At 34.6% G+C, this 19,783-nt stretch overlaps 2 protein-coding genes across 4 annotated transcripts in view; one reads left to right on the top strand and one right to left on the bottom strand.

Moving 5' to 3' along the window:
* Positions 1–1,465: 1,465 nt before the first annotated feature.
* On the bottom strand, positions 1,466–3,536 carry LOC123676355 (inorganic pyrophosphatase). Of its 3 annotated transcripts, XR_006746922.1 has the most exons (8): positions 3,177–3,425; positions 2,727–2,842; positions 2,401–2,671; positions 2,129–2,346; positions 2,018–2,076; positions 1,849–1,958; positions 1,680–1,793; positions 1,466–1,589 (listed from the first exon to the last, which is right to left on the bottom strand). XR_006746922.1 is itself a non-coding variant. In XM_045612219.1 (7 exons), exons 1-7 carry the CDS (start codon positions 3,370–3,372, stop codon positions 1,558–1,560), a joined length of 1,002 nt encoding a protein of 333 aa, XP_045468175.1. In that variant the 5' UTR covers positions 3,373–3,536; the 3' UTR covers positions 1,466–1,557. The 3 variants fall into 3 exon arrangements, 2 of the variants coding, with proteins under 2 accessions (XP_045468175.1, XP_045468174.1); XM_045612219.1 differs by lacking the exon at positions 1,680–1,793 and having other exon boundaries at positions 3,177–3,536; XM_045612218.1 differs by lacking the exon at positions 1,680–1,793 and having other exon boundaries at positions 2,129–2,671; positions 3,177–3,430.
* A 3,592-nt stretch (positions 3,537–7,128) lies between these two features.
* The window catches only part of LOC123675684 (proteoglycan Cow), a 59,439-nt gene continuing 46,784 nt past the window's right edge, over positions 7,129–19,783 (top strand). The window contains exon 1 of the mRNA XM_045611137.1: positions 7,129–7,377. Coding sequence (XP_045467093.1) covers positions 7,276–7,377 — 102 coding nt within the window. The 5' untranslated portion in view covers positions 7,129–7,275. The remainder of the gene's footprint in view (positions 7,378–19,783) is intronic.

The raw sequence follows: 19,783 nt of genomic DNA, 5'->3' as shown, positions 1-19,783 counted from the left end.
ATTGACTGAAGTTTGTATTGTTCTCATTCTTCTCTTCAGAATGCGGAAAGGGTAATAATAAACGCTTCTTTATTCTCATTAATTATCAAAAAATCTGGAGCACTCGATTTTCAATGAAAGTAGGGAACAAAAAACCTTATATATTTTGCTGAGTCAATTTGGAATATGAATGATGTTGATTGACAAAATAATAATGAAACCTTAACTACTTTACCCCTCTGAATTCCAATTTCAGAATTTAATTACCAGATTCTATTTGGATTACCGCATATTTAGTCTGTCAGTTTCAGTTTGTTGACTTCGTTGGATAAATCCACAAATGACTGAAGTTTATATTGCTCTAATTCTTCGCTAATATGGAATAAATGAGAGAGACTATTTGCATATTTGGAGTAATTATTTGAACAATCGTGAAAAGTATACCTATGTTGATCTGGTCGTTTAAACTTGAGACCTCGATAAATGCAAATCTAGATTATAGGTACCTGAAGTAGCTCTTTCAGATTTTGGTATAGCGAATTATTTGAAACAGTCATTTTTCAGAAACGCCCTGTAATTCAAGAACGAATCAAGATGTCTATGATGAAAATTTGAAAGCTTCTTTTTAAAAAATTTTAATAAGTTTTTATTAGGTTGATTTTTATGAATGTTTCTTCAATAGGAGATATTCAAAATTATTTTGGTTTTTCCAAAAAAAATTGGTTGACCGAATTGAAGTGTGTTAAAAATAAACTAATGGTAGGTAAGTATTCATCCTCGTTAATTCCATATGTTTTGAAAGACTTCCGTGGCCAATTTTTTTTCAAAAATCTCATAAAGCGCTACTTCTTCATATCTGCACAGTTTTCTTTGAAAATAAGTCATTGTAAATAGGCATTTAGCATCGAGATTTCTTCATGATATCAAATTTTGAAGAAGTTTTGGTCATAAACTTTTCTCGTAAATTTTCGTAATCATACTTTTCGTATTTTTTGGGGCAATATTCAATGGTTTCATCTATAAAGAGTAGCCCAAACTAGGTTTTGGTAGAGGTTGCACATTACAGGATTCTATACATGTTTGGCCTCGGAAATAATTAGTTCAGAAAGATGCGTATAGATGGCGAATTGTCAAATTCCCTACGGGTTTAAATTTGAGATTTTTTCTAAAAAAAAAGTATTATGCAGCAACTTTTATAGATTTTGTTCGTATTCCTTCCTGTTGCTTTTGACTGAATTAACTTTTCATTTGGTACTTTGAGTTTTTACGCAAATCATTTTCGCCGATCATGCCGCCTCTGAATTTTGGTTTCTAATTATTGAGTAAGAAGGATCAGAGTGAAAAGGCAATCGAGGATGACTACAATAGGATGATTGATAAGAAAGTGAAATTTATTTAGAGAAATTCAAAGGACAAGATTAGTTGGATTTCTTACTTAAAAAACAAACTAATTTAAGGGGATTAAAAAATTAACTTGAGAAGAAAGTCTTAATTATTCTTTTTATTTTTGTATTACAGCTATAAATCAGCAAAAAAAAATGCCATGCCTGGTGTTGGGATTTGGAGTGGGAGGTCATCCTACTTAAGATGAACGTAGTGCCACTTGTCAACTGAAAAAAAAAATATCAATGAGAGATTTGCTGATAGACTAGATCAACAAAAAACATAAAATAAAAAGACAAGAAATACAAGTATAATACTTTTTTCTGATCACAAGATGAGCGCCAACCAAATATTCTTATTCTTCATTGGATTGACTTCATACAATTACAATTTACATCTGCACGAATGTGTGAAATAATAAATTTTGTCAACTGAAAATTCTGAATGTTAGCAGAAAGAAAACTGCCTTCAACTGGGGCTACCTACCTATTGATTCAATATCATGAGGAGCTCCTAGAGCTGGAGTTTTATTCACGACTTCCAGAGCTTCGCTTTGACTAATTTTGAAATCGTTATCTTCAATGGATGTGTTGATACTATGAAAAAAAAATAGGAATTAATACAATTATAACTGACACAAATAAATGATATTTACCATGATATTCCATTAGCTTCTACCTCCTTATTAACGAGAGATTTCCAGAACTTATGAACCTAAAACAATTTAAATTAATACAAAAAATGACAAGAGGACTAATTGTGTTACCTCGTCAACAATTTTAAGAGCAAATTGTGCATTTTTAGCCTCTCCATTGAAAGCAAACTGATTTTCTGGTTTACCATCAGGAATCTTATAAATTTTGAACCACTCAACAGAAGCTTTCAATAGGCCAGGGAAATGTTTCTCCACATCGGCGACATCATTGATTTGATCAGCCATAGGATCATTGACATTGATTGCAATTAATTTCCAATCAGTTTCCCCTGAAAAATCAGATTTGTATAATCTCGAATTAGAGAAGTAGTTATTAAAATTACCTTCATCTATTAAAGCTATGGTACCGATGATTTTAACTGGGATGACTTCTCCTCTCTTACAAACCCTATGACCGATTTCGATAACATCGATTGGATCATTATCTCCTTTACAACCAGTTCCATCATCTAAATGCTCAGGATTTTCCCATGTTTGAGGTAGAGCACCATAATTCCAGATATAACCCTTGTGTGGGAAGCAATTTGCTACAAACCTAGGTTTTCCTTTTTTAATATCCTGCTTAATTGGGTTCAGTATTTCCTTCATTGTTATCTATAACAAAATTTGAATTAGAATTGTTAATCGAGAAGATATTGAATTCAGGTACCTCCATTTTAGCATTTGTCCATCTGGGTATTTCCACAACCATATTGAAAATTTTCTTGTTGGCATCCACAACCAGTGGAATATCATGCAATGGAGAAATAGGGCCATTGTTATCATCTAAAAATAAAGAAGAAAATTAACCTTTTGAAACGAGAATGTCACCGAAATATTATAAACTTTATTCATTATATAAGAGACAGGTAAGAGCTTAAAAAATATCTGATTGTACATAAGATATAAAGTAACCTTGATGAATTATAGAGATAAGGTATAGTTTAATTTTATATTATGTGAAATAAATCAAACTTAATTATATAAAAACTATGGTACATTCATTTCTAATTACTGTATATCCTAAAACGTTAAAAAAAACAAAAAGTAATTTTTATCGGAAAAATGTTGGAATCATTAACCTAATTTTTATGAGTTCATAGGTCAAAACTATACTTACAGATATAGACCCTGTAATCTGGAGAATATGGGGAGCCCCTCTCGACGGTTTTGTATTCCATTTTTTTCAAAAACGATGGTGACACGCTAGCTACACAACTTGAACAGTTGCTGTACCTAATTTGTTTCAAACCAGTGGCGAGCCGGGAAAGTACTGACATTGACATTGTCAAAAAAATCACTTTGAAGGTTAACATTTTCCTTCCGAAATATCAACTCGGATCATAGATGTGAATGGTACGGTTTGGTTTCCTCTTATGCCGAAGAAAAATATTTATACGTTAGTTTTAGGTAGGCGAATCCCATTAAATTCAAATTGATAAGGTGTTAATTGAATTACTCAATCTTCAAATGGTTTTTGCTAATAAATGCGTCAGGCGCATTGTCATATTCCATTCAATGACATAAATACTCGAAGAATCATTATTGCATTGATAACAAACTCATTCACATTTTGAATCTTATCGGTACAATCACCCTAATGAGAATAAATGATGCTTGCAATAATGAATGCACTCAACTAGGTTTAAGTAAATCGTAGTAATATTAGTGTAGTTCCAATCTTTTCTTTTTTTTGAGTACTTTCCTTCAGCAAAGAGGTAATTCTTCGAAAAGCCTAATGAACCCATAATAATAACTCTTCTTTTTTGATGTCTCGACAAAAGACTGTCGAAATCGAGTATTATTCACATTGAGGCATGAAATCGTCCAAAGCGGAGAACTGATTTGAAGTAGACATAATGATGTTCATTTAAGTTTCCTTGTTCATAACACATTAACTAATCTGATATTTCCCACTTTCGCTCAGGGGGAATTTCTCTTAATTTAATGTTTTTGTAGACAGCTGTAGCTACATAAATCCATTGTGTTGTAGTAATGTTGATCTTTTGGTGGATGCGCTTATTCGAGGGAAATAGAGACATTTCCGAATATTGAGCCACAGTGGTCTCCAACGATTTGGTTGAACTTATTCATAATTTGAGCTCGAAATTGAAGTTGACCGTCGTGTACAAGAAAATTCTCGAATGGAATGTGCTAGTAGAGACTTGAAGAGACATGAAATACCAATTCCAATCCAAGCCAAAGTTCAAGCAGATTAGGTACATCATCATTCAAATTCAAGAAGGAAATAGGAAATAATCATTTCAAACTTCCTGTGAAATTTTATGTTGATTGGGTCATCAGATCAAACAAAAATTGAAATCTATTAGGTATTTACGTAACAAAAAATCCGACCAAATTTTGAAATGTTGCAAATTAACATAGAATTATATACAATAAAATTGCTTTATTCGAAATTTGGTGTTGGCAACGTCAGAAGAATGAAATAGAAAATTCAAGCAGTCCAAAAAAATGAAGAAAAAAGCATTGTTGTAAAGTTACTTCGAGCGCTCAAATTTTTCTGACTTCACGTCTATGCTTTCCACTTAATTTTCAGTTATAGATTGATTGAATAATGTAGGTACATTGAATTATGTAGGTAAATATCAATTCATGAATTCATTTGTAGGGGTGATGTATCTATTAATGCACCATAGAAGAAATAGATAAATTGTCTTCAAATATTTTGGCGGATGCGCTAGACTGAATAATCAAAACTAGTCGTATTGTGACTATTCGACGTAGCAACTCTTGAATTATACGAATATTATCATTATTTGTAATATAATTCACTCTAAATCGATCCAATTGCCTTAGGAGCATTCTGTAATCGTCGAAATGAATTTAATCCTTCCAACCATAGAAGGCGCAAAATCGAACGGCCATCTCTCATTTCACAACCATCCACCATAGAGGAGGTAAAAGGCCTACCCCCCCAGTTTACGATGTCGCTTTCCACCTTTCTCCCCAGAAACAATTAAAGTGGGTATCGGTTACCGTCATATGCATCCTTTGATCGTTCCTTTGGGAGATGGGACGTCAGCCGAAAGACTCACTGAACCCGTTTGCGCGGCGCATTGATTTGATATTCGAAATCCTTCCCCTTACCCCCCAACTGCCCCAGAATGTCTCTGCCCTCACCCCTTCGCGATGGACGAGCGCCACTGAATGCTCTCCCGATGGCGCGCAATCTCCGAACTACCCGCCGCTGTTGCCGCTTCTAACGGGAGGGAAGTTCCAATTCTCTTGGGGGTGTAGGCTGACAAGTTTCCCAAGGGGAGAATTCGGAAAACTAGATCGAAATTGGTGCAAACTAATCTAACCTCACCTAGATTTTTGGGGATTTTTTTTTAACTGAAGTAGATTTAATGTCTAGAAAATTTAAAAACAATTCAAATTTTGCAAAATTAATCATTTGACAAGTTTATTATTTCCTCTTATAACGCAAAATATTTGCACACTTGAAAAATATGTATAAAAGCCGAATTTAAGCTCTTGAGACTTATTTATGGTTATGGTTATTCTATGGTTTCGATTCCAAAATCCTGTAAATGTAATTTGTCGTTATTTCAGGTGTATAGGTATGCAAACTATAAATTTCTACTTCTATAACTGAAAAGAGCACTATCTTTATAGGGAACGAGTGCTCAAAAAGTATAAGATCATACCAAAAGATCCATTTATTTGTGAAATTACATTTCAAAAAAATTACAATGACAACTGACAATACAACAATACATTGGGTCAGGGTTTTCAATCAATAAAAACACATCCATTATCTAGAACATCATTAACTTGACTCCCTAATTCCATTTGGAATATTATCGATTATTATAAGTATGAATTTTCTGCCTTTCCTAGAAATGAAATAATGAATCAATATTATCATAAGAAGTCCGAAATCTTATATGGTTGATATTTAACTTCATTATTGGACTACTTAAGCCAATTATGAATTATTAAATAAATTGATTATTGACAGAGTTCAACTCCGTGCACATCTAACAGACCCCATCAACAATCGACTCAGCATGTATTAATAAACTCGTAAATATGAAAAAAAGCAGATGTCAAATATAGAAATAACAGAAAGTGTCAGCTATAAATCTCTTTCTTCCTCTTCTCAATCTCTTCGATAATCGAAGTTTCAATCCTCCGTCGTAACTTCCTACACAGATTGTTGATCTTCTTGATTTTGTTTAAATAACGGACGATACAGCCCATCTAAAGGTGGGCCCCCACCATCGTATCTGGCTTGGATACGAGTTTGAAGGAATTCGCTATAACTAAAGGTGAGGGCAATCTTAATTATTAGTTGAAACTATTTTTTACTAGGTGGTATAGTCAAATTTATTGAAAGTATTGAATTATGTATCTAGTAGAAATTGCACTTTATTTTCGCGATACAAAGTGTAATGCTGTAAGTTTGCTCAAGAAAGTAAAATTTTTCTCAATTCGATTCTTTATATATTAAACAAAATCAGATTAGTTACACAATTTGCAACTCAAGAACGGTTAGACCGATTTTCTGGATTTGTTAGAATAACTATCAAAACAGGGAAAACTTTCCAAAAAAAAAAAATTGATTTTGAATACTCGTGATTGGTTTAAATCAATTTTTTTCAAATTACCACAGAGATAAAAGAAACACATCACTTAATAAATATACCATTTTTTTTCTTGTTAGTACCAAGCTTCAAAAGATTTATCTTTTGCCATGTCAAAATTTTGGAACATAGAGTTAAGTCTTGAAAAATGATGAAAGTATATGTTTGAATCTCGAAGATGACAATGTTGACGAATAAGGTCGAATTTTTAATAAAAAAAAAATTTTTTTAGTGATGAGGCCGGAAGTAACTGAGTGAAGTATTAATGACATCAGCTTTACAGCATATTCCCCCACGACAAGCCTAAAAACCAGAAAAACGCAACCAATCTAAAGTTCGGTACCCACGACCGCACTTACCTCCACACAAAACCGCGAGAAATTTTCCCCAAAACTACGACCGTCAGCGTAAGTTGCGCAACGCGGCGGGTTCCACGGACACAAGCGAGCGGAGAGAAGACAATCGAATAATCAAAGAGTGGTCGCGTCTAGTCCAAGTGAGCCGCGAGAGCATTGCACTCCTGTCATTTTCGTATCCGACAGCCTTCTTCCACAAGAGGAGACTCCAAAGAAGGGGTTTTCCGTTGAAAAAAACCCCGTGAAAGCGGTAGCTATGAAGTTCATCCTCGTTCTGACAGTGCTCGTCTTCTGTCTCCTCACGATTGAGGCGAAGAGAAAGAGGAAATTTGACAGTGACTTCGAGTTTGCAGAAGAGGTAAGTCGGTGATTCGGGTATTTTAGGGGTATGTCTCAGATTTGATTCGGGTACCAGAGGTACATGAATGGCAGTTACAGGAGATTTAGTTGGCCAAATTCTAGATTTACTCTAATTTTTGCTAAAAAAATGGAGCTACTATTTGATTTCTTGTTTTTTGTCCCCGGTTTGATTGGGGTACCAGGGGTAGGTGGATAGCAGCTACATGACATTTAATTGGCCGATTTCTTGTATAGATTTATGCTAATTTTTGCCAAAACATGGAGCTACTATTCAATTCCTTTTTGACCTACCCGAAAGATCTCATTGTTTCAATGCTATTTTTTCGATTTGTCATAATTCAATTCGCGAATTTGAAGAGAAAGACGGTTGGTTATCATCTTTCCATCCACCAAATTATCGAATTTGTGGTAGCACATTTGATATCTATTGTTAACTCATCAAATTGGGTATTTTCAAAGATGATCTGTCAAATTTGATTAGGGTACAAGGGTGTTAATCTATGGAATCACTCGAAATAGATGTTGTTAAATTATTGTCATGGTTCTGATTTTATTCAAATCAATTTGGGTATTTTCAATGCATATGCATCGAATTTGATTAGGGTACGAAGGTGTTAATCTATGAATTCACTCAAAATAGAGGTTGTGAAACTACTGTCATGGTTCTGGTTCAGATCAAATCAATTTAAGTATTTTCAATGAATATGCATCGCATTTGATTAGGGTACGAGGATGTTCATCTATAGATTCACTAAGAATACAGGTTGTAAAATTATTGTCGTGGTTTTGGTTCAGATCAAATCTATTCTTACTGGTTTTTATGTTTTATGTATTCTGGGAAAACTAGGTTATTTCAAATGCTTTTTACTTAAGTTACAGTGATTTATTTGTACTTTTGGAGAAGAGTTAGGATTAAAAAAGAATCATTACAACTATACAGAACCTATGAATGAGAAGCATACAGAAACTTCATTGATTTGGGTATTTTCAAGAGATATCTCAGATTTGATTGGGGTATAACGAATTTTTCGAATTAGGCGTGAAATATTGAAATTCCTACAGTTTCAAGTTAAATTCAGTGAAATGTCATGTATGCGTTTATAAGAAATCATTGATTCAACCTCTTAAGTGTATGTAGGTTGACTACCCGATACGAAATCTCTTTAAGAATAAATATAAGTTTTATGGGATACATAATTTTCATGTAATATGCTTGAAAAACAATTTCACGAGAAAAAAATTAGATGTCATTTATTATGATGTGACTGTTGACGGTTAGTTCATCTAGAAAAGAGGTTCTGATGACACGATGCTTTCTGCAATATTTAGGTATTTTTTTTCCAAATTTTCTTCAATATTCTATGGTTCTGGTGACGAGATAAACATGAAGTTTTGTATTAAGCTTGAAATTATTATTTCACATCAAAATTCAGAATTTAATATCCTTGAAATTCGTAAATTCCAGATATTGTGATGAAAAACTCTCCAAAATTGAATTCTCCTGAACTTTTTTTGGAAAATAAATTGAATCAAAGATGCTATTTACCTAGCCTTCATTACACTACTTTTGTATTTTTATCGACCAACAATATAACATTCATAGGAAATACAGTTTGTCTGTAAGGGTAGAAAAATAAATTCGAAAGAAGAATACCCAACTTTTGTTGACATTCTTCCTATCGTCTATAATTTTCAACCTACGCCTGAAGTGGAAGATAAACACTTTTTTCATAAACCACTACTATTATCCTCACGAATCCAAATATATCATGGAATTCCGTTAAGAGGTTATGTCATTGACATTTGTTTATGTTCCGGATCAGCCAGCAAAGAATGGAATATTTATGAAAGGGTAGCCAATCCCTTCTTTGAAACTTCAGAGCTTTCACGACCACAAAGAAGTATGTTTTTACAAAGCGAATGGTCTTATCAGAAACTCCACAGAATATATCTTCAACTTCATTTCTCGCATTTATCTGAACCCTTCTGACACCAACGTGATAGCTAGTTTTTGGAACGAGGGTTTATGTTCTTATTGTCTGGAAGAAAATGAACTGGAGGTCAAATTCATATTTGAACTCTCCTTTTACGAGAAACAAGGTCTTTTCCCCCTAGTTTGCCAGTGTGATTCGTCAGTCTAGAATAGCACGTACTTGTAATTTATTATTTATGCTGGAGCAGCATTTGCTGAAAAATTTATCGACCATAAATTTTCCAACCATTTGTCTTTTCACTGGCAGTAAACGAAACTCGCGGTACGTGTTGTTTATAACAGGGTTTTGAAAATGCGAAAAATAGCGGAAATATTTTCTGGTTGAACGATGCTCCAGTGTTCACTCGAAAATGAGGAACAGCAAATTTTTTTTTGGACTCGAGTTGAATGGAAAGAGCACTGATGTATATTCAGGAGCTTTGACGTGTTTGTTTATATTCGTATTCATATGAATTTCGTCGGAACGAATTCAATTACTGAAATAACCTACCTAAAAACAATTATGTTGATATGCTATCAACACAATGTCATGCATTTATCGTTTTTTGGATCAGTTTTTTTCAGGAAGCGTATACGCTTACGAAGATGATGAATGTATATTTGGAAGGTTCACATTTTCCCCAGTTTTCTGCTGTTAAATACTTTCTGCATTCAAATTTGTCTATGTTACATATTTCGAATGAAATCAATCTTTCGAACGATTTGTAAAAAAATAGAGCTTCGACTTCATTCCTTGAACTCGAAGCCCCACGAAATTTTTGTCCTTCTTTAATTTTCTTGCATGTAGCAATTTTTTTTTGCAAATAATTGACAAACATTCTAAACATCTGTTTTCCGAATGATATTCTGTTGTATATGGGGCTATCCGATCAGAAAAACCCTATTATTGTTACTTATGTAAGCTACATAATTTCTTCTTCTTGGATCACTTACTTGAACAATGTTATTTAGGCACACAACTTCGATGAGGTCTGATGAAAACATTCTGAGATATAAAATACCTCCAAAACCATTGCAAATCCTCCGAAACCATTTAAAGTCTTTAGGACACTTCGAATTCCTCATCAGTAAGTCGAATATCTTGAATTATGGGCTCAAAATTCACAAATTACAGTTGTTTGATCAAACTAATATAAGAATATCGTAAGTTCATCTCAATTTATTGAGGCCAAGAGTAAAGAAATTTGACAGAGACTTCGAGTTGCTGAATAGGTAAGTCAGTGATTCGGGTATTTTAGGGGTATGCCTCTGATTTGATTGGGGTACAAGAGTAGATTGGCATATAGATTCACTTTAATTTTGCTAAAAAAATTGAGGCTACTATTTGATTTCTTTTTTTTTGCCATACTCGAAGGATGTCATTGTTTTAATGCTATTTTTCCAATTCGATATAATACCATTCGCGAATTTAAAGAGGAAAACTGTTGGTTATCATCCTTCCAACCACCAAATAATAAAATTTAGGGAAGGACATTTGATATCTATTGAAATTTGGTTGAATTGGGTATTTTCAACGATAATGAATCAAATTTGATTAGGGTGCGAGAGTGTTAATCTATGAATTCACTCAAAATAGAGGTTGTAAAACTATTGTCATGGTTCTAATTTTGATCAAATCAATTTGGGTATTTTCAATATCGGTTTTTAAATTATTGTCATGATTCTGGTTTCGATAAAATCAATTTGGGTATTTTCAATGAATATGCATTGAAATTGATTAGGGTACGAGGGTGTTAATCTATGAATTCACTCAAAATAGAGGTTGTGAAACCATTGTCACGGTTCTGGTTTTGATCAAATCAGTTTGGATATTTTCAATGAATAATTTGATTAGGGTATGAGGGTGTTAATCTTTGGTTATGTTAACCCGAGTGTAAACCGTGAACGTAGTCTTAAAATTTCATGTCTCGAATTCATCAACAGGGAGTCGAATATTCGGAATTCTCATCTCCAAATTCCAAATTACAACAGTTTCGGCATAATTATAAAAGAATCTCGTAAATTCGCCTGAATTTCTGTCGGTAAACTTCAAAGCTTCATTATCAGAACTTATGTACGGAAATAAACAAAAGTAACAATTAAAAAAGTTGTAAAATCCTCATTATCTCCAGAAGCACTCTAAGTACTAACCGTCTTAATCGGATTCAAGATCGGGAAGTCTTTTTTTCTGCCCGAAAATGCAGGGAGAAGTAGAACGAGGTGAACAGGGAAGCATCATCCAAACAAATTAGGAAAGAAGGGTAGGTGCACTGAATAGTTAATTGGATCGATTAAGGTTTGGACAGTTTGTCGTTCTGAGGGGCGTTCGGGAATGGAAAGAACTAAATTTGTATTTGATTCGGGCCTACTAATGAGAAGTAATAAGTTTGAATCCGTTTGAGTTAGTCTTTTACGCAGTAAATTATACCAACTCTGGAATTGAAATTTTCAATGTACTTTTGAAATATCTGATAAGTCCATAATTTGTGGTATTACAAATTAGGGGAAATTCAATGTTGGAAATCGAAGGAAACGGAGATTTGTGAATAATTGAATTCAAAATGGTTGATGGAAATATAGCTGTTAAAAGTGTTATTTTACTATTAATTTCAAAATTGCAAATTCGAAAAATATGGAAATTAGGGCTTTGATGTAGAGTAGGTACAGAATTTAGAGGTGATGACATAAACTTAACTATTGAAAATTCATGAAGAATATTGGGAGGGATTTATCCAATATGTCCGTTATTAAACTTTTTAAGCTTCTTGTGAAATTACTTGTGGATAGCGTCAACAGGACCATGGAAAATTCTAGCAGAATATTTCGAGGGGCGAACAGCTTTGGGAAGTCATTGTATAGGGTGTTTTTTTCGAGGTATATAACTTCAAGTTGGCATTACTTTTCAAGATGGCGACCGATTTAACAGCTGTCAAATGATTTATTCTCAGTTTGGTTTGGCAATTCATCATGAATAGAGTCACGCCTGAACAACGCTTGCGAATAGTGCAATTTCATTTCGAAAATAATGGTTCTGTGCGGAATACGTATCGCGCACTACGTCCATTTTATTTTGTTAAGCGATGAAGCGCACTTCTGATTGAATGGCTACGTCAACAAACAAAACTGCTGCATTTGGAGTGAAGCTAATCCTCAAGTGTATGTCGAAACACCGTTACACCCAGAAAAACTGACTGTTTGGTGCGCTTTATGGGCTGGTGGAATCATTGGTTCGTACTTCTTCAAAACCGATGATGGCCAGAACGTTACAGTCAATGGTGATCGGTATAGAGCCATGATTACTAACTTTTTCATTCCTGAATTGAACAACTATGATGTCCAGGAGCTGTGGTTCCAACAAGACGGCGCAACATGTCACACAGCTCGTGCCACAATCGATTTATTGAAAGACACGTTTGGTGACCGCCTAATTTCACGTTTTGGACCTGTGAATTGGCCTCCAAGATCTTGGGATTTAACACCGCTAGACTACTTTCTGTGGGGCTATGTAAAGTCATTGGTCTATGCGGATAAGCCACAAACCCTTGACCACTTGGAAGACAACATTCGCCGTGTTATTGCCGATATTTGGCCACAAATGTTGGAAAAAATTGGACGTCCAGATTGGACTACATCCGAGCCAGCCATGGCGGTCATATGCCAGAAATCATATTTAAAATGTAATGCCACAAGATTATCTTGCGGATAAATAAAATTCATGTCAATCGAATAATCCATCGTTGTTTTATTGCAATTTAAAGTTCTATAGCTCTAAAAAAAACATTATTTAAGGAGATATAAAGATTTTGTATAGATATTCAATTTTCGACACCAGTATGATATTCATATAATTTAGAAACAGTGAATGGGGTTGAACAAATCTCTTATATTCTTACCTTACATAAAAATGTTGAATTTACAGCTTCTCTATCCCCAAGATTAATACCGTTGTTATCCTAATCACCCACGAAAATTCAAGTAGTATTTCACGTGTAAAACACTTCTCAATCTACCCCAAACACCAACATCTCATTTTTTGCACGTCCCTGAAGTTTCCCTTGTCGAGTATTCAAAACCCTGGCATCCAGTTATTCAAAGTATGCTTGATCTCCCTTTCCGACGTTGACGCTTGAGAAGGTCTCGAGAGTCGAGACTATCACGGAGGGCGATGAAAAAAAAATTCTGATTAGAGTTCACGGTTCGAGTTCTAGCGTGAATATCTGGAAAGGTAGATTGTTCGAGGAAGAAAATCGTTTAATAATGTAATGGCCCCCCAAGTTAGATGAAGTTGCAGCAAGTTCTATTCAGGGCGGGAGAAGGTTGATTGACCCAGTAGTTGGATTATTGATTTTATAAGGGGCCAGGAATTTGAAAAGTTGTTCCTAGGGAATTTTTGGGACGTTGTAGGCGGATTTTGATGAACGAGTAATTTATTTCTGGATAATTTCTTGTTCAAGCCATATCTCATTTTTAAATTAATTTGATGATTAATTGATAACAAGTATTAGTTCAATTGAAAAGTCCCTGGTCTGATGCTCAGATGGCGGTGCTAGTATTAAATATATATGATTTTTAGTTAGTACCAACCTCCAAACGATACGTGTCAAAATTTGACAGCAGTCCGACCATTAGTTTGTAAGATATTGCGTTGTGAGTGCAGCTACTTTCGTTATTTGAAAATGATGGAAGAAAATATTTCGTGTGCTGATAAAATATTACTTTTTGAAGAGAAAAATACAGTCGAAGCAAAATCTTGGCTTGATGAAGAGTTTCCGGGGTCTGCACCAGGAAAATCAACCATTATTGATTGGTATGCTAAGTTTATACGTGATGAAATGAGCACCGAAGACGGCGAACGCAGTGGACGCCCAAAAGAGGCTGTCACCGACGAAAAAATCAAAAAGTTCACAAAATAATTTTGAATGACCGTAAAATGAAGTTGATCGAGATAGCAGACATTGTAAAGATATCATCTGAACGTGTACATTGAATCATTCGCGAATATTTGTACATGAGAAAGCTGTGTACACAATGGGTGCCTCGCGAGCTCACAATCGATCAAAAGCAACAACGTGTTAATGATTCTGAGCAGTGTTTGAAGCTGTTTAAGTGCAATAAAGCTGAAGTTTGGCTTCGATATGTGACAATGGATGAAACATGGCTCCATCATTTCACTCCGGAGTCCAACCGACAGTCAGCCGAGTGGACTGCACACGATGAACCGAAACCAAAGCGAGGAAAAACACAACAGTCAGCTGGCAAGGTTATGGCATCAGTATTCTGGGATGCGCAAGGTATAATTTTCATTGATTACCTCCAAAAGGGCCAGACCATCAACAGCGATTATTATATAGCGTTATTGGATCGTTTGAAGGATGGAATCTTCAAGATACGGCCCCATTTGAAGAAAAAAAGGTGCTGTTCCATCAAGACAATGCGCCGTGTAACAAATCAATGAAAAAAATGGCAAAATTGCATGAATTGGGCTTCGAATTGCTTCTGCATCCACGGTATTTGCCAGATCTGGCCCCCAGCTACTTTTTCCTGTTCTCAGACCTCAAAAGAATGCTAGCTGGAAAGAAATTTAGCGCCAATGAAGAAGTAATCGCCGAAACTGAGGCCTATGTTGAAGCGAAAGACAAATCGTACCACAAAAATTGTATCGAAAAGTTGGAAGAACGCTATAATCGCTGTATCGCCATCGAAGGCATATATGTTGAATAATAAAATCGAATTTTGCCAAAAAAATGTATTTTGCTATGGTAGACCGGGGACTTTTCAATTGGCCTGTTATAAGATTGAAGGTAAGGTTAGGTTCTTAATATAAATGTCCATTTTTCTTGTATCCTCTTACATATTGGCATGTCTACTACAATAACCAAATAACCAATAACCGAAAAAATCAGAGCTCCGAAAGAAATTCTGTGGTTTCGAGGGTTATCACATAAGAAATAATATTTTCTGTTGAAAAGCTGCATTTCATTGGAATTTTGCAGAAAAAGTTGAGTTGAGTTTGTGAATAACCCATTTTTTGTTTTGCTCTGTTAAATGCCATTAGAGGGAGCTGTTGTACAAAAACTAACAGTTTCCTATAAATTCTAACTACCTACTTTGAAGACAACTGATAATTTAGTCGACCGAAGGTAAAACGCAGAAATCAACCCTCTCTGCAGGGGTGTGTCAAAGTGGGTGTGATCCTTTCATCGACCTCCCACCCTTACAATGAACCTGAGTCTCCCTCCTACACATCCCAAATGATTATTCAGCCACTATGCAGCGCATCATCGCACCAAACTTAATTCAATCCAAGAGACTTTGCTGATTACCTTAAGGGAACTTTCCAACTAGAGCCAAACTTAGTCATTCTTTTTGCTTAACCCTCCTATTTCAATTATTCCTGAGCTCCTTTAGTCCTCCAACTCCTTCTTTATGGCTGGAGATCAGGCTCGAGTAAATCCCAAGAACAGAGTAACTGTTTACTATATCAGGTAGGCGGGTTATTGCCACGTATATACAGCAGACTCTTGTCTGATAATATTGTGGAGGTTATAAAATGCCCAAACACGTACAGAAGGGGTCTTCAGGATGTATGAATAGTGAATCATTTGATGACATTTTTGGGAAAGTTCTACTTTGTAACGTAGAACTTAAACTATTGAATTTCTAAACTCCATATTACACTTGTAATTTTTCGTGTATATTTCTGAACACAACAGAATAGTGTTCATTACAACACTAAGTTATACTTTTAGTAATTCACTCGATGTTTCACTGTTTCTATTATTTTCTAATGTAGAACATCTGATATGAATTTTCGAAATTTTTATGAACGAAAGAGAAGCATAATCTAAAAAATAACTTCATGATTTGTAGTCCTGAAGAAAGCGTTGAAACAGTCTAGTATAATAGTTACAGACATCTGTCATAAATCAGCCAGGAAATAGACATGGGAATAAGCGTAACAAAAGACATAAAAAGAGCCTATTGAAAGCAGTTGATATTGTCAGACATCTGTCAGAAATTGGACCCAAAGTACAAATAAAAATCAGCGTCAAAATAGACATGGAAAAGTTTTACTGGAATATGGGGTAAGTAGTGCCAATAATCGATGAAATCAGTCAAGAAATTGACATGAAATGAGCGTCAATCAATTGGCATGAAGAAGGCCTACTGAAAGAGGTTAATAGTTTTAAATACTGCCAGATATTAGTCAGACACAAGCAGAAGAAGCCTACCAAAAAGGGGTAGAAAGAGATATCTCCCAGAAATGAGCCAAAAAATAGGCATGAAAATAAGTGTCAAAATAGACAAGAAAGGTCTAGGGGTATACAGGGTTAGGAGAGCCAAATATCTGTTTGAAATCAGTGAAGAAATAGACATCAAAATGAGCGTCGAAATAAAATAGAGTAGTCCTACTGAAAGGGGTAAAAAGTGCCAGATATCTGCCAGAAATCAGCTGAGAAATAGGCATGAAAATAAGGGTCTAATTAGCATAAAAATAAGCCTACTGAAAGACTCAATAGTGTTAAATACATCTCAGAAATAAGCCAAGAAATAAGCTCATGTCAAAATAGACATGAAAAGGCCTACTGAAAAGGCTCAATAGTGTCAGATATCTCTCAGAAATGAGCTAACAAATAGGCTTGAAATGAACCATCAAAATAGACCTGAAAAAGGTCCTATTGAAAGGAGTTAATAGAGCCAGGCACCAGTCAGAAATTAGCCTCATAGTAGTCATGAAAATAGACTACAAAATAGATATCAAAAAAGTTTAGTGTAATACGGGGTTAATAGCGCTAGATATCAGTCAGAAATCAGCCTAGAAATAGAATGAAAATAGCTATACTGAAGTTGTGTAAGTTCATTCTTATCCACAGAGTCGTTATAAGTGATTATGGAATAATTCAGATAACGATGTAGTCATCTTCAGAAAATAAACGTTGCTAATTAGTCAATTAGTAACTTTATAATTTGAAAGTTACTAACTTTCGAGTTAGTACTTACTAACTCAATAGTCAGTTTCTGAATGACAGTATTTTTGTTGAAACGATAAACATTCTATGGAAAAGAATGTAGTAACTATAAATTCAGAAAAGATAAGAGAAAGAACTAAGTATTACAATTATTGATAATCAATCACAAAATCTAAAAGTTTTGTAGTTATTGCAGCAGAAAAAATATAATGATTCTAAACTAAACTAAACAAAACTGATTCTATAATAGACGTAATTAAGGATGTAATTGAATTAACGATTATAAAAACATCTTTTACTCAACGACGTTGAAATAAGCTGATATTTGAGTTCAAAATAATCGTTTGGGATCATTCAGTAATCGGATTGGGCTAATTACAAACTTCTGAGTTCTGGGCTATACTCCACGCAAAAAAAAAAACACAAAAACCTTTACATACGAATGCAACACGAAAACACCAATCGATTTGATCCCAACGCTCTCGTTTTAGAAGCGCTACATCCGAATGATTTTAACACATTCGAAACCGATTACATGAACCGTGACCGTAACGAAATCCAATCGGAATTGAAAATAATCATTTCGCAAGGACGTCCGGATAAGAACCGGATTTTTATCCCTATTAAATTAGATTAGAATCGAATCGACAGGATTGTCCGACTGTCAGGATTAAGCCGATAGGATGGATCCGTTGAACCAACAGAAATTTTCTCTAAACATGGGAATAACGAGATTACGGGAAAACCTATTATGTGTTCGGAGAGGTAGATTTCCAAGGTCGGGTTATGTCACTCGAAACGGAACACAGCCGTTATTCACGTGGTCTATTTTTAACGGTGCATTTTCTACGGTTTTGTTCGCTCGATTTTCCGGTGAATTTGATCGAGATAATTTGGGAAATATACGGTTAGATGGCGCTGGAATATTTTGTGTACGTCATGATAGAAAATGCAGATTATTGAAACTCTTCGAGATTTCTCCAGTCGTATTTTCTGAAATCAAATTCAGGAGCGGAAACATTTATCATGGCGCATACACCATTTTGCATCATCGCATTCGCCATTTTGCAACCAACTCAGTTTCCTAATTGTTTTTCAAATTCCGAATTGTTTTTCAAATTCCGAATTGTTTTTCTCCCAAAATCCTTATTTTATCCGCTGACTACACATACTTTACATTATAATCATAAAATAGTATATAGTTTTATTATAAGTAAAATGTTAAAAAAAGTGAATCTCGAGTAGAATCTCGAATACTGCGGTTGAGTTCGTTAATGGGTGAAATAGGATTAGAGGTCTTTCTAAACATGGCAGGTCAAAATTTGTATGTAGACTTACAATTGAGAGTTCAAAGATAAATCTATTATTTCAGAAATTATAGGTCTTGAACTGAAATTTTCAAAAAAATTTTGATAATATTCTTGAGGCTATCAACTATCTTTGAGACAAGATGCAGACTTGAAACCTCAACATGTTTTAGATCACAGCTCGATCTTCAAAAAACGTTTGTGTTTGAGGGGGCTGTGACCAATATTTTAGGGATATTAACGATTATTGTGTAGAAATTCAATTTTTACGGTTTTGTTCCAAATTTCGAAGTTGAATTGCTCATGAACTATGAGTTCTACGAACAATCGGTGAGCGGTGTTACAATAATTGAGCTCCAATTAGCCAAATTTAGCACTTATCAGAAAAATTTTAAGTCGAAACATTTGTCTCAAATTTTCCATACCCCTGAAAGAAATTTTTTTTGACGAAAGTTCCCATATGGGAATTTTATACTTTTATATCGCTTGATTGGATAACATTGAAATGCTTGCAGTTCAGCGATTAGTCCATTATTTCAGAAATTATAGGTCTTGAACTGAAATTAAAAAAAAAAAAAATTTCATAATATTTTCGAGGCTGCCAACTCTGTTTGAGACAAGAAACGGTCTTGAAACCTCAACATGTTTTAGATCACAGCTAGATCTTCAAAAAACGTATTTGTTTCAGATGGCTGTGATCAATAGTTGAAGAAATATAACGATTATTGTGTAGAGATTTGAATTTTACGGGTTTTTTTCCAAATTTCTAGTTCAAATTTTCATAAACTTTGAGCTATACGAAAAATTGGTGAGCGGTGTCATGATGAACGAATCCAAATTCCATACTTATCCGAAAATTTCCAGATCAAAAAATTAGGCTCTAAATTTCCATACCTAACCTTTTTTTTTTGAAAAGTTTCCACGCAGACATTCGATAGATTTCCAAATGCCAACCAATAAAAAAGTAAAAGTACTTTCAACTCCGCTTACGGTCAAAAGTAAAATTAATTTTACTTCGGCTTACGGCCGGAGGTAGAAGTACTTCTACCTCCTCTTAAAGCCGTAGGTAAAATTACATTTTACCTCGTGAATGTAGGTAAAAGTACTTTTACCTCCGCTTACGATCGGAGGTAAAATTATATTTACCTCCGCTTA

This window comes from Harmonia axyridis, chromosome 3 (assembly GCF_914767665.1).
Source record: "Harmonia axyridis chromosome 3, icHarAxyr1.1, whole genome shotgun sequence".
NCBI classification, from domain to species: Eukaryota; Metazoa; Arthropoda; class Insecta; order Coleoptera; family Coccinellidae; genus Harmonia; species Harmonia axyridis.
Note: the sequence above shows the minus strand (reverse complement) of the source record. Positions and strands in the feature narration are given on the sequence as shown.